The sequence below is a fragment of the Octopus sinensis genome, linkage group LG22 (assembly GCF_006345805.1).
Source record: "Octopus sinensis linkage group LG22, ASM634580v1, whole genome shotgun sequence".
Taxonomy (NCBI): Eukaryota; Metazoa; Mollusca; class Cephalopoda; order Octopoda; family Octopodidae; genus Octopus; species Octopus sinensis.
In genome coordinates, this window is record NC_043018.1 from 14,237,964 (window position 1) to 14,254,183 (window position 16,220).

The following is a 16,220-nucleotide window of genomic DNA, read 5'->3' on the forward strand; positions in this document are numbered from 1 at the left end:
AAATCTCCCGTTATAAGCAATGACGTCAGAATTGGTTGGATGGAGAATGTTCTAAGGAGTTAAAGAGTTCAAATTTGGTTGGGAGGAGAAAGTTATAGGAAGGGGATAGAGTGCAAGCTGTATTGTATGGGGATGCGTGGGTGCATGCTATTGTTATGAGTTTCAGTGCTTGTGCGTGTGTATGTATATAACTGGATTTCTGCCTCTGGTGTGTGTGTGTGCGTGACTGTGTGTGTAGGGTGACAAATGTCAGAAACATTAGTAGTGAGGTGACAGATTTGTGTCGATTGTGGGTATGATAGAGAGAGAGAGATAGAGAGCGAGAGAGGAGGGGAGATGCAGAGAGAAAGAGGAAAAAACATATCCCAACAAATTTAGTAGTAATTCTTCGTGTAACGCAGTAGAAAAAAGGAATTGTATATGGTGGTGTTGTAGAAGTGAAACTAAATTATTAAAATCAAAGAGGTTATCTATATTAACCATCATTCATATGAGTGAAAAGTATGTCTCTGCCAATGTTTACACTTATAGGATTTTTCTACAATTGTGTTTACCAAGGGGAATTTGGAGAAAAGGATAAAGAAGAGTTCGGAATTACAGATGCCACAGAATTTCCTGCCCTTATCAAAAGGAAAGGATACAGATAATATGGATCAGTCCAGTTTGAAAGTTATATTGCTGTCCTTAAGACGCCAAACTAATTTACTTAGTCCTGTAGTATGCTGTTTTCTCTTATCTCGGAAAGTTGAATAATGATTGGAAATTCTCTGGAACAATCGAGAAGTTGTCGCGCCAATATAGAAGAAGACACCGGTAATGGAAGAAATCTTACACTGGTAAATGGAGTTTTTAATTTTGGAATTACTGGATAAGAACTTTAATCTATTAGGGTTTTCCTCCGAGATTAAAACGGAGTTTCTATTGTTCTGATTGCTGTTACCATTACTGCTAGCATTGATCACTACACTATTTCTATTATTGTTATTATTATTAGTTGTACTATCACCGGCAATATCTCTGACAATAGAAATGCTGTCGTTGTTACCATCAACACTACCCCTGTTATTAATCTGACTAATACTATTACTAATATTACCATTGTTAATACTAACGCTGTTACGAATGTTGCTATTATCAATACTACCTCTATCATTACTATTGTATGTTTGGTTGAAATTGGTGAGAATAGTGTTGTAACTCCCGGGTGAAGAATCTTTGTTTAGCAGCTTATTATTATGGGAGGCGATAATTTGTGAAAGATTTCTAGTGTTAGAGAATGCAATCCTTACCCTATGCGAATTGATAATCGAGTAATACCTAGAATCCCTGGCAAAGTTCTTAGCTACGGCTTTACGGAACTGTAAAGGAAGGTTTGATTTGATTTGCTTCCCGAAAGGTATAACAAACCAGATATAGTTTTTTGTGGATTTAGAAATGGTCATATTGCTACTATTGACAGTAAGGGGAAAATTTCTGTGTTGGAAATTTGGGGTTGTTTGTCTATTTCCTCCCCTGGTCCGTAAATTACTTTTCTTATGTACAGGGGTGCCGAAATTGTTAGAGCTGGAATCATTATTCTCACTATACATAATCATTATTCACCTTCATCTTCACACGGAATCATCATCATCATCACCACCACCACCAATTTTCTGTATATTATATGTGTTTTAAGTCCTGGTGTATTTGTTATGCATTTGCCTGAATATTTTTTTATCATGCCTAATGCACCTACTATGATAGGAATTGTTTCTGTTTTTAGATTCCACATTCTGGTTACCTCCGTTTCCAGGTCTTTGTATTTTGAAAGTTTCTCCATTTCTTTTAGAGACACGTTGTCGCCTCCTCGTATTGATACATCAATTAGAAAGCATTTTCTTTTTCTTCATGATCTCTGACAACTATATCTGGTCTGTTGGCCTTAATTTCTCTATCTGTGTGTATTGGCATATCCCAGAGTATGGTTGCTTTCTCGTTTTCTGTGACCTTGTCTGGTGTGTGCCTATACCATCTTTTTTCTGTTGTTATTCCATAATGTTGGCATAACTTCCAGTGTATGTAGGTCCCAACTCTGTCGTGTCTGTGAATATATTCCTTCTTAGCCAGGACTGGGCAGCCAGATATAATATGATTTATTGTTTCTTGTCCATCTCCACATATTCTGCAGTTACTTGTTATATTTCTTTTCTGGTGGGAATTTCTGGTGGGGAGGCTTTGGTCTTGTGCTGCAATTAAAAATCCCTCTGTCTCTGCTTTGAGTCCTGAGCTTCTCAACCATTGCTGGGATTTTTCTTTGTCTATTTCTTTTGCATTTAGTTTAGTCCAGTATTTGCCATGAAGGGGCTTTTCTTGCCATCGTTTTATCATGGTTCGTTGCTGTTCTAGTTTTAGTTTGGATTTTATTTGTTTTATAGCTTTTATTGTTTCTTCTTCTTCTTCTTCATCATCTTCTTCTTCTTCTTCTTCTCTTCTTCTTCTTCTTCTCTTCTTCTTCTTTCTTCTTCTTCTTCTTCTTCATCATCTTCTTCTTTTCTTCTTCTTCTTCCTCATTATCTTCTTCTTCTTTCTTCTTCTTCTTCTTCCTCATTATCTCCTTCTTCTTCTTCTTCTTCTTCTTCTACGTCTTCTTTTTCTTCTCTTCTTCTTCTTCTTTTTCTTCTTCTTCTTCTTCATATTGTTAGGTGGTATGATTTCTTTTTTTATTTGTCAGCTTCCTAAAATACTGAGAACAGTTTTTTGTTTTGCTCGTGTTTTGCCGCTATTTGTATCAGTTTTCCTTCTTTCTGAAGTAGATATTTTTGCAGTCCTATGGTGGTTATTTTATAGTAGTTTTCCAGCTGTATAAGGCCTCTACCACCTTCTATACGTTGTATATATTGTATATATAGCCTTTCTATGTCAGATTTTGAATGATGCATCCTAGATCCTGTCATTATATTTCTTGTTTTCCTATCCATTTTGGTCAGTTCATTTAGTGTCCAGTTAAGGATATTGTAGCTGTAACTTATAACTGGGACAGCTAAAGTGTTAATACCTATTATCTTGTTTTATTATATTATTATTATTATTATTATTATTATTATTATTATTATTATTATTATTATTATTATTATTATTATTGTTATTATTTCTTCCACACAGAATTATTTTTCTTTTTAGAATGCCGAAGGTAGTACTAGCCTACATTGTTTACAGGTAGCGTTACTAACTCATAGAGACCTGACAGAAATCCTACAAAAGGATTTATATTATTTTTCACACTGTGATGTTCAGTTCTGTGTTAGAGTCCCAGTTTTATCGAACAGTGTTGCTTCAGAAACTATTTTCAATAGAATTTATATATTTTTCACTGTGTGTAGTTCAGTTCCTTTCCGACATTCTTACGAGCGTTCGTAACCTCGTTACCACTGTTATTACAACACCGTTATACAGCGGGAGATATTCTCGTCGCCACTGATATGTCCTACATTATGACAACGTATTCCGCCGCCTGCGTGACTGGCCCGTACGGCGTACCTCGCCGACTGACACTGCTTGCTGTGTCTGTCCACCATTTATCAGTAGTGGAACAGCCCACTTCTCACTTGGAGGTGTCCGCCACAACATGTATATACAATGAACTATCAACGAAAACTCATAGACACACGCGACATAATAATCCAACTGTTTCTTCCAATCCTTTACAACACACTCGATCAAATAAGCAAAACAACAGATATAGGAATCAAGATGTTCTCTGGTTCAACTCGATTTTCGGTTCGCATGTTTCAACCAAGATCGCTGGAAAACTTTTGGACAAAGGTTTTCCTAAACCTAATCGGTATCATGCTATTTTTAATAGGCTTACCGTGAAGGTCTCCTACGCTAACTCTGCTAATTTTGAGTAGCTTATGCATCGTATGAATAGCAAAATGCGACGAAGGTTCAATAACCCAACCACTGGATCTAGCGAGCATACGCATCTGAATGCTAATAAAGGAGATCTAAACCGCAATGAAAAACACACCAGTTATGGCCAATAGTAGAAATACTATTGATAGAGCTAACACGGTAACAACGTCGATAAATGGAGTCGGGACTGTCTTATATACAATTAAAAATGCGATAAATGCTCATGCAGAGAAAAATCAAAATGTCCATTGATGAATCTTTGTATGAGTACAAATCTTGTATATAAATGTACCGTGCTTACAAGGAGATGGCCGCGTGTTTACATTGAGCAGACGGCTGCTTCATTTATCGTAATCTTGTTGCCATCTTTAAGACAATCAATAAGACATCCTATATATTTGGCTGATTTTGTATGGTGACTGAAGGAGGATAAAATGAAGTACAGCATATGCTGGTCCATAGTAAGGTACGCGAAACCATACAATATAATTTCCAGAAGATGCCGTCTCTGCTCCTACAAATCTCTGTCTAATTTGTGGACTAATGACAAGACAATTAACAGACTTTCTGAAATACTCTCGAGATGCCTAGACGCATATGAATGTATTTTCGCAGAATGCAGGGGGAATGAACTTTGAGTAACTGCTAACAGAATTTATTTTAAGGTATAGATGACTTAAGTTTACTTTTAACATCTCCATTCTTACAAACACAAAGTAGATAGTTAACTCGCTTTGTAATCATGAGCGCACCAAACCTCACGTGTACGTATGCTCACATTTCCGCGGATGCTTGTATGATCGAGTGTACTCGCACCATGCAGCTTGTCCGAGGACGTTAATACATCCATATATGTTAACGGTTATTTCTAATAATTTCCTCGCTGTATTGCCTGTTCATTTCTCTTTTTTTTTTATCTGTGATTTCATTTTTCAACTTCTATGTAAATGAAGATATTTCCACCACCTGGCTACTTTTCCTTCTACAAAACGAGACGTTATATTGCGGAATTGTTCTTTAACGATTTGTGACTATTTATCACCCGATGAGACACATCTGCACCACCGGATGCTTCTGAACCAGTTTTTGAGTGTCCCACCCTCAGGGTTCGATGGTAGATGTATGGAAACAATTGTCGTGATTAATAAATTCTCGTATATTCTATTTTTCCGTCTTTCAGTTACCATATGTGTGTGTGTTGGCGTATACATATATATATATGTATGCATATATATATATATATATATATATATATATATATATATATATATATATATATATATATATATATATATATATGTATATATGCATACATATATATATATGCATATATGTATTTATGTATGTATGTATGTATGTTAATATATATATATATATATATATATGTATGTATGTATGTATGTGTGTGTGTATATATATATATATATGTGTGTGCGTATGTGTATGTATGTATGTATCTATGTATGTATAGGTATAACAGAAAGAAATGTAATTCCACGCAGGAAAATATATAGGAAGATTTCATTTCGGTTTGAAAAGGCACATGCATCTGAAAACTTGTGGTCGTTTTCAAATTTCGTATTAGATTTATCGAAATATCAAACTGTTTTCCACAATTTTTTGCTCATCAATTGTACCAATAAATATACAAAATGTTTAGTAGAGTTTAAAGTTAGAAAGTAAAATTCGGAAAAACACGTTTCAACGAACAAATTTTCAAATATTCGCAAAAGTCTCAATGTGGTACACAAGCGATGATATTCGGTGAAGATCCTAAAAATGCACATTATTTAAACTTCAGTCATATTGAGTTTATATTTTTAAAATATGTTGGGAAGGAAGTGAAAAAAATGGAGGGAGCGAAAAATGGTTGGTTAATGTTGACATTTTTACCCGGAAATTAAATCGAAACAAAAATAGTGCAACTTATGTAAAAAAAAAAGGCTTAGGAAACGAATATGAATCCCAAAATGCCCGGAAAGCAACGTTGGTGGGCAGAGGCCTCCGGAAAATCCCCAAAATCCGATGTTTTTCCCTCATAACGTTTTGGAAAGTGGGGTTTTTGAATGAAATTTTATACCTTTCAAACGGTATAGATTACGATTATAAAGAAATTTGTGAGGGTGGAAAGAGAAATTTGGAAAATTCACAAGATCCGATGTTTTTCCCTCGTAACTTTGAGGAAGATATAATCCTTTTGGAATCACAAATTATGCTTTTTTTCGCTAACTTAAATGCTAAACATCCCTTTGAAGGGTTCGGGGCCTTACGTCAACGGCACTGACAGCCTATGGAAGAAGTTTAAGGACAATAGAAATCAGGAGAGGCATCTTCCAAGGGGACTGCCTGTCCCCACTGATCTTTGTACTGTGCATGATACCACTAATACTGATTCTGAGGAAAGCAAAGGCTGGGTATGTATTCAAAAGCCGCCAACAAAATCTCAACCACTTGTTATTCATGGATGACCTCAAACTTTATGGTAAAGATGAATCCCAAGTCAGTTCCGTCGTTGATACGATGTATAGTTTCAGTGCTGATATCAGAATGGAGCTGGTCTGAGAAAGTATGGTGTGTTAGTCTTGAAGAGAGGCAAAATCAAATGTATGGACGGGCTAGCGATACCGTTGAGGGACGTTATGAAACAGATAGAAAAGACGGACTATACGTACTTGGGGACATTGGAAATGGATAAATTGATGGAGAAAGAAATGACAGAAAAACATAAGGTGGAGTACTTGTGCAGACTGAGACTGATCCTTAAGTCGAAATTAAACGGACGGAATAAGATTGAATCTATCAACAACTGGGCGGTTTCATTCCTGAGATGTGGAGCAGAGGTAATCGCATGGAGAGTAGACGAACTAAACAGCATAGACAGAGAGAGATAAGGAAGTTGACGACTAGATATGGGATACTCCACCCAAAGAGCGACACAGACAGACTGCATGTATCAAGAAAAAGAAAGAGGGGGGAAGAGGACTTATTGGATGCAAACACAGCATTAGGGCAGAAGAAAACAACATTGCATAGTATGTAAAAAATGCCACAGAACCGCTTTTATTGGAAGAAGATCATGTTTATTTCATTCATTGTTGGCAATGTTCTCTGTCTGTCTGACCCTCTCTCTCTCTCACAGACACACACGCGCGCGTACGACAATGCTTACAGAAGGGCTGCTAGACTGAAATCTCCATGTTGCTTTGAGGGAAAGGTAAAATTTTACAAACTACTTCTCCCTTTGCTGTTGGACTCGCGTGATGTTTGCTTAAAAAAAGAGATTATGACTGTGATAAAATAACGAAAGCAATACTTACTAAGCAAGTGAGCAGTATTATACAAAGAAAAAAATAGACGTAAAATTGTTAGACTTAGGAGCCAATGTGAGAATATTATCAAGGGGCTAATATCTGCTAATATATATCTATATACATACATACTACAGGAATCATTCAGTTCCTGTATACCAAATCCACTGACAAGGCTTTGGTCGGTCCGAGGATATAGTAGAAGAAACCTCCCCAAGGTACCACGCAGTGGCACTGAACACGGACGCACGTTGCTGGGAATCAAGCTTTTTACCACACTGCCACTCATGCGCCTATATATATATATATATATATATATATAATATATATATATATATATATATATATATATATATAAAGGTAGTGGGTAGCGAACTTCTTCACTACTTCAGGGAGTGACGACCCTGCCTGACAAGAGTCCCGGGCTCTGCTGGCTCCGGCTGACAGTACCCAGTATGGGCCCCTATCCAGGGTTACGGAAAGGAGACAACCTTCGAAGAAATCCAGAGTGGAGCCCCGAAGGCGGTTTAGTGTTCAACTCGACACTCTTCCGGCAGCTCCTGCAACCAAGCTGGTGCCAAACGTAATGCTCTGCACTCCTTTGGAATACATCAGCAAGGTCGAGAGAGGAAACCTGACGATTGGGTTACCCAGGACTTTCTTATATCTAGCCCAGGCCTGCGCAAAACTGGAAAGGACACTTCAGTGCTGCTGTAGAAAGCTGCAGAAACAACACGGGAGGTAACAGTCACGTGTGATAAGTCCATTCAGATTGGCCTGCTTCATTGGGTGCTTGGAGCTAAGAGTATGGCTTGAAAAGCGGCCTGCAACCTCTGCACCAGGCAAACAACTAAAAAACACAAGAAACCACCAGTCCTGCGGTTGGCTAGCTGGAATGTCAGAACCATGTGCTCTGGAATATCTGATGATCTACCCAGGGTTGAAGACACAAGGAAAACAGCCATCATTGACCGTGAACTAAAGAGGCTTAACATAGACATTGATGGGCTACAGGAGACAAGACTTCCCTCAAACGGCAAACTCAAAGAACAGGATTTCACCTTCTTTTGGCAGGGAAGCGATCCAGAAGAACCTCGTCATTATGGCGTTGGCTTTGCAGTGAGAAACTCATTACTCTCCTCAATAGAACCACCATCAGGAGGCACTGAGCGTATTCTCTCACTGCGCCTCTCGACTTCTTCTGGCTCAGTACATCTACTCAGCATCTATGCTCCCACTCTCTACAGCTCAGAGGAGACCAAGGACCAGTTCTACAAAGATCTCAACTGTGTCATAAAAACTATACCAACAACTGAAAATATCTACCTTCTAGGGGAATTTAACGCTCGCGTGGGATCTGACCATGATTCGTGGCCCATTTGTGTTGGACACTTTGGTATTGGCATTATGAATGACAATGGTCAGAGACTACTCTAATTCTGCACATACCATAACCTGTGCCTCACAAACACATTCTTTACCAACAAGCCATCCCCCAAGGCATCTTGGAAACATCCAAGATCCCACCACTGGCATCAGCTGGATCTCATCATTACACGGAAATCCTTTCTGAATTCTGTTCTACAGACCCGCAGTTACCACAGCGCGGATTGTGACACAGACCACTCACTTATTAGAAGTAGGGTGAGGATTCTGCCTAAAAAAGTCCATCGCTCCAAAAAAGTGGGCCGACCACGCATTAATACTGCCAGAACCTCGGACCCTACACTGCGAAAATGTTTTGCTGCTTCTATCAAGGTTGCCCTCAGTAGCTGCCCAACCTCCTCTGCTGAAGGTAGGTGGAATTATATCGGGGAAGCTTGTATACCACATCAATAGATACTTTCGGCATAAGAGAAAGGCAAAACCCAGATTGGTTCAATGCTGGGCTCTGAGAGCTGGAGCCAGTTATCGAAGCAAAGCGTGTAGCTCTGATGCAATACAAGAGTGATTCTTCTACAAAGTCACTCGAAGAACTCAGAAAGGCAAGAAATAAAACCCAACTGACAGCCAGACGCTGTGCAAATAGGTATTGGCAGGAAATCTGTCAGAGTATCCAGTCAGCAGCTGACAGGGGCGACACCCGTGGGATGTATGCCGGTTTGAAGAATGCCCTCGGTCCATCCGCAACCAAGTCGGCCCCTCTGAAAGCAACTACTGGAGATCTCATCAGGGATCAAAGCAATCAAATGGATAGATGGGTGGAGCACTACCAGGATCTCTACTCACGGGAGACTACAGTAGCTGAGGCTGCAATCGAGAGTGTCAAGATCTTGCCAGTCATGTGCGAACTTGACAGTCCGTCATCTATAGCAGAGCTCACCAAGGCTATTGACTCCCTAGCAAGTAACAAGGCTCCGGGAAAAGACGGCATTCCCTCAGAGATCATCAAAGCCTGCAAAAACACCATCCTGCTTCGGCACGTTCATGAGCTTCTGTGTCTGTGCTGGGAAGAGGGTACAGTCCCTCAGGATATGCGGGATGCTAACATCATTACGCTCTACAAAAACAAATGTGACCGTGGTGATTGTAACAATTACCGTGGAATATCTCTTCTAAGCACTGTTGGAAAGACCTTTGCTCGCGTTATCCTGGCCAGGCTACAACTACTTGCTTCTCGAATCTATCCAGAATCGCAGTGTGGCTTTAGAAGAAGCAGATCAACTATTGATATGATATTCTCCATACGCCAACTTCAGGAGAAGTCCAGAGAGCAGAAAATACCACTATATATGACCTTCATTGATCTAACAAAGGCCTTTGACTCGGTAAGTAGAAATGGCCTCTTCATCCTACTCCAAAAAATCTCCAAAGCTGCTGAGGATCATCAAGTCTTTCCATGATGATATGCAAGGCACCATACAGCACAATGGTTCAACACCAGCCGCCTTCCAAATAAAAAACGGGGTAAAGCAAGGTTGTGTCCTCGCTCCTACGTTATTTGGCATTTTCTTCTCGCTCTTGCTCTCCCATGCCTTTCAGACATGAGATGATGGAGTGTTTCTGCACTGTAGAAGTGACGGGAAATAGTTCAATCTCTCGCGCCTGCGTGCCAAGACAAAAATCAGAAACGTCCTGATCAAGGAGATGCTATTTGCTGATGATGCCGCTCTGGTATCACACACAGAAGAAGCCCTTCAAAGGCTCATTAACTGTTTTGAGCAAGCATGTAACGACTTTGGCTTAGCTATCAGCCTTAAGAGGACCAACATCATGGGTCAGGCTACATCGGACATCCCAAACATACATATTGGAGACCACAGATTACAGGAGGTGGAGAAGTTTACCTATCTTGGCTCTACCGTCACCTACAACCTATCTCTTGACGCTGAGCTCAATATACGCATTGGCAAGGCAGCTGCTGCGATGGCCCAACTATACAAACAGGCATGGGACAACAATAAGCTGACCAAGACCACGAAAATGAAGACCTACAAGGCACGTGTACTTAGCACTCTACTGTATGGAAGTGAGACTTGGACGCTATACACACGCCAAGAGCGTCGCCTAAACATCTTTCACCTGCGCTGCCTCCGGAAAAACCTCCGCATCAAATGGCAGAATCCTATCCCCAACAAAGATGTCCTCAGGCAAGCAGGAATACCAAGCATGTTTGCACTCCTCACACAAAGACGTATGAGATGGCTTGGGCATGTTAGCTGTAGAATCCCCAAGGACATGGCAGAATCCCCAAGGACATACTCTACGGAGAGCTTGCAAGGGGCACTAGTTCTGTGGGTAGACCGTTCTTACGTTACAAGGATGTTTGCAAAAGGGACATGAAGGCCTGCAACATCAATATTAACAGTTGGGAAGCAATTGCCAGCAACCTTGCAGATTGGCGACGTACCGTAAAAGAGGGAATACAAAGGAGTGACAGAGAGAGAGAGAGGAGAAATGGAAAGACAAGAAAAGACGTCAACAAGAAACTATGACACTACAACAAGCCAGGAACAGTCTTCGCTACATTTGCGGCACCTGCCAGAGGGAGTGTTTGTCCAGGATAGGACTACACAGCCACGGCAGGAAATGTATCAGGACACAAAATGTAAAAGCCGGACTGGACTACTTTATGCGCAACTCCATTGTCTCCCGAGACAAAAAGGATGCCAACCAACCATATATATATATATATATATAATATATATATATATATATATATATATATATATATATATATATATATATATATATATATATATATATATATATTATATATATATAGAAGTATAGATTAGTAGATTAATTATTTAGATTTAACTTAATATTTACCTCTATTTTCTATTGTAGTATGATTATAGACATTTATATATGTATTTATTATATGATATATGTGGTTGTGTGTGTATGTATATATGTGTATATGATGATGTGTGTGTATATATATGTATATGTATATACATTTATTTATTTGTATGTGTGTGGGTGTGTATATATAGGTGTAAGTGTATATATTGAGTATTGTATGTATGTACATGTATGTATGAGTGTGAAGATGTGTATGCGTGTATGTGTGTGTATATATGTGTGTATATATGTATATGTATGTATGTGTGTATGTATGTGTATATGTGTATGTATATGTATATGTATGTATATATATATGTATACATATTTTTTTTATATATTTATGTATACGTATGTATAGTTATACTACAAATTTTGATAAGTATTTATAGTTTTGGTTATGATCACTAATTTTAGCTTATAATTATAAAGGCATCGGAAAGACTTATAGTATGTTGAGGGGTTACTATATAAATAAATTTTTATATATTTATTAATCTCATAAGATTTTTAGAATATATTTAATAATTAGTGGTTTTTAATCATTTAAATCATTTAATTTATTTTGTATTAAGTTCATTTATCATAGTTATTTTATTAAATAATATTATAGTATAGAGAGATTTTATTCTTTATTTGTGACTTCATTCTATTTACAATGATAAACAAATAATTTTCCCATTCACAATCATTAATAAAACGTAGGTTCCTCACCCGTATTGAATTCTTCAACAATTTATTCTTTTTTTTGCTAATAACGTAATTACGAGAGTATTCTAATAAACGCTGTAAAGACGTTTTCCGATTCAAAATTTTAGTTCATTGCTAAACCTCGCTAAGATAAGTATGTATTTATTTAAGATCTTCAAATTGTAAATTTTAATATTGTATAAGTCTTTGGAGTAATAATATTCCCCTTATGTAAATATCGTTGTTTTAACTTAGTTATTTCTTTAAATAGATATTCGCTAGTTATTCCCATTGATAATTATATTTATAGTATTTATAGTATTTATTCGATACTATATTACTACGAATGAATTATTTCTAAAAGTATTTTACATAAGATTTCCGAAAATTCGTTTAAGTTTGTTTATTTATATTTTGAAATTAGCTATTTCATCTTTAAATATGAAAAATTAAATTTATTAGGTTTTTATTATATGTGCATATACATTTATTTATAGAGATTATTTTAGATCTTAATTATAATATTTATATACATTTATATATTTTCATTGATAATTTATATATATTAGTCATTTTTAAATATTTATGTAATTAGATATAGACTAATACCGAAATTAGATTATGGGTGGGTTTCCTACCTTATAAATTAAAATTAATATTTAACATTATAGTCGATTTTGATATAATCATAATTGTTAAGTTCTATGTTTCTAGTTTGATAATAGAGTTTATTATAAGTAAAATTATTATATTATTACAATAATAAATCTCTGAGCGAGATATAAACAGTAACTGCTCTATAACGTAAGGGGGATCAGCCATCTGAATGTGGCTAGGGACAGGGCGGGGTGGTGGGAGTGTTACTGATGCATTTAGCCCCAGGCGATCATCGACGTCACCAGAAGGACCGACACCATCACGGTGTCCTTGCTAGCCTGTAAAGCGAGATCAGCCTCCCCGAAGATACGGATACTACAGCAGTTATAGAGCAATTACTGTTTATATCTCGCTCAGAGATTTATTATTGTTTTCGAACGGTTTTTCTACATCAGTGACTGTGGTTACTGTGAAAATCCTTATATATGCAGCCTGTGGAGAGAGTCCCTCATCGAAGAACGGTGCTTACCATGCATTGATAAGAGGCAATTACCTCGAAACCGGTCCGTATGTAGTATCCGTATCTTCGGGGAGGCTGATCTCCCTTTACAGGCTAGCAAGGACACCGTCATGGTGTCGGTCCTTCTGGTGACGTCGATGATCGCCTGGGGCTAAATGCATCAGTAACACCCCCACCACCCCGCCCTGTCCCTAGCCACATTCAGATGGCTGATCCCCCTTACGTTATTATATTATTTATATCTTAAAAATATTGTTTAAATATTTTTGATTATATTTTAGATATTTCAATCACCTGAAGATTGACTGTAACCATAACTCGAATTATTACGAATTGGACAGACATGAAACGATCGTAGTGTTTTAATCATTATCTTTTATTAATCTTTTAATACTTTTGATATATATTTAAAATAATTTAAATTAATTAATTTTCTGTATTGGCTTAAGTTTTTCATTGTTTGATTTGCCTAAAAGTGGTTTTATCTCTAATTTAATATAATATATATATATATATATATATATATATATATATATATATATATATACATGTGTGAGTGTATGTATGTGTGGGTTTCAATATTTGACATTTTTTCTACAATATTTCAAGAAAATGTACGAGATTTCGTGGTCGTCCAACTTTCAAGGAATTACAGAAAAATCCTCATCAAACCAAGTGCAACACGGGATGTGGCGTGGCAGCTGCAACAAAGGTCGTTGGCCATCCTCTGCAGCTACGTCATCTCACCAATCACCGCGGGATGCGACTGAGCACATGATTATTTCTGGGGTATGTGGCCCATCGCTCCCTCCCTCTCCATCTCTCTCTCTCTCCTCTCTCTCTCTCTCTCTCTCTCTCTCTCTCTCTCTCTCTCTTTCTTTACAATAATATTGTGTGACATTGCAATGTAAAATCTTAACATCCATATACATAATTTAAAGGCCAACATCACAGCGAAGAACGAAGCACTGAGATTTTCTTACCGTTTCAATAGATTAAAAACAAATAGCACAGCGAATAACGAAACACCAAGGACTTGCGATGCTTTAATATTTTTATTTCATTGGAATTTCATTAAAATTTGACGGATTAATAGCATAAATATATTAGATATTAAATACATTCGTCGTATTAAGTTGGGTTTGTAAGAAAAGTCACAGTTGTAAGTTAGGGTTTGCAGATTTTCTCTTCTTTTACCATTTTCAGTTCTTCGTATTAATACATTCGTCGTATTAATTTAGGCCTTATATTTAACACACGAGCAATAATCTCTGGTTCGTATACACTCGTAACCGGGGCAGCATACACACCTTTTATTTGCTCCTTGACCCGCACATCCTCTTTTTAAACATGCACTTCTCTTAATCCTTGCACTGTAAATACAAAATATAGTAGAGAATACAAAATATTATTAAACTAGCAGAGATACCCGGCGTTGCTCGTGTTACATGCAATTGAAGAATTAGACTTTTCTGTTATATTTTCTGTAATGAACTGGAATACCTATGATTCGAATTTCTTCAAAATTGCAGATGAGCGTTCTTTCCCTCTTTACACACCCTAAAAAAATTGTAATCGTGCTACATGTCTCCCATACTACTGAATTTTATGCGCATATTCCAAAATTCCAGTCTTATCGAACCTGTTAAAAGGATTTTGCTCCTGAAAAATGAAGATCATGGAGCTCTAAAATGTGAAAGTTAAGGCCCCTGTTGGGCGTGGGTGTCTTAATGTCAAGCAGAGAAGTTGCATTGTTGAGAATCTTTTTAACTTGGGTCTTATATCTATTGTTTGAATTTCTTTGAAATAGGAAATATATGTTCACTGGGTTTGTAAAAGACAGTAAAGCTACAGGAAACGAAAAGACGAATGATCACAATAAGCGGTCAGCTACCCTACCCTAGTCGTTACCACTTCCAAAGTAGGCTTTCTCACGATCCAGGTGACAGGCACAGCCGTTAGATGCATTATGGATCTATAGCAATTGGAAGGGCGTGACCCAACTGAAATAAACATTAACAACTGTGTGACGTGAGGGCTAAGGAGAAATGAAAATGTCACCTCTGGAGTTTGCAAATGACCACTACACTGATACGTAACTGGGCAGAATAAATTTGCAATCTAAAACGTCTTTGAATAACAAGTCACTCATCTGGGAAGGCCTTGAAATCAGTGTTACCATCTGGGGACTATGTGTGACCCAGTGATAATAAAATGACTGAAAGTAGGTCTGCAATCAAATAACTTTACTCAACACTTTGCAACTGAAGCAGTGGAGGCAAAGATGCCTCTCATTTAATTGACAATTTATGCAGCACATTACAGAAATAACAATGTAAGTGTATGTGAAAGCAAACTGTTACACTTTTGCACCATTGAATTACTAATAATGCTCATCTTTTATGCTCTGGTAACCATACAGCTTCTAAGAGCACAACTGTATTCGTTTTTGCTTAGATAAAATGACAAAAGTCCCCATGGAGGGGTCTTTCTAACTTGTAAGAAGATGAAATTTTTTAAAAATTACTTCAGTTGTGTCTAATATCTACGGTTAAAATTTTATCAACAGCAAAAATATATGAATTATCATGGGGGTTATGGCCCTTATGCATAGAATATAATATCCAAATTTCATAAATATCCATTCAGTACTTTTGACCTAGTTTTGGATCATAAAAGACATGACTAAAATTTGGGAGTTAAGGCCGCCATTAGGGTGTTATATATATATATATATATATATATATATATATATACACACACACACAAAGATAAATTGATAGATACAACTGAGTGCGCAAACAAAAATATGAGACACAGCCTAGTGCTTTTTTATGTTGATAAGCCTGGTACTTATCCTATTAGTTTGTTCTTGTGAAACCAATAAGTTATAGGGATGTAAATAAATGAACAGCAGTTGTGAAGCA

At 37.3% G+C, this 16,220-nt stretch overlaps 1 protein-coding gene across 1 annotated transcript; it reads right to left on the minus strand.

The window, feature by feature from the left end:
- Positions 1 to 653: 653 nt before the first annotated feature.
- LOC115223110 (uncharacterized protein DDB_G0288805-like) lies at positions 654 to 1,442 on the minus strand. Its single transcript, XM_029793522.1, has 2 exons — positions 1,318 to 1,442; positions 654 to 1,155 (listed from the first exon to the last, which is right to left on the minus strand). The coding sequence occupies exons 1-2, from the start codon at positions 1,440 to 1,442 to the stop codon at positions 654 to 656; spliced, it is 627 nt and encodes a 208-aa protein (XP_029649382.1).
- Between the last annotated feature and the right edge of the window lie 14,778 nt (positions 1,443 to 16,220).

Excerpts from the sequence above, each read along its gene's own strand:
- LOC115223110 (XM_029793522.1), bottom strand. The coding sequence starts at position 1,442 with ATGACCATTTCTAAATCCACAAAAAACTATATCTGGTTTGTTATACCT. Across the intron at positions 1,156-1,317 it reads AACTTTGCCAGGGATTCTAG|TAATGATAGAGGTAGTATTG; the intron begins GTATTACTCGAT and ends AACATACAATAG.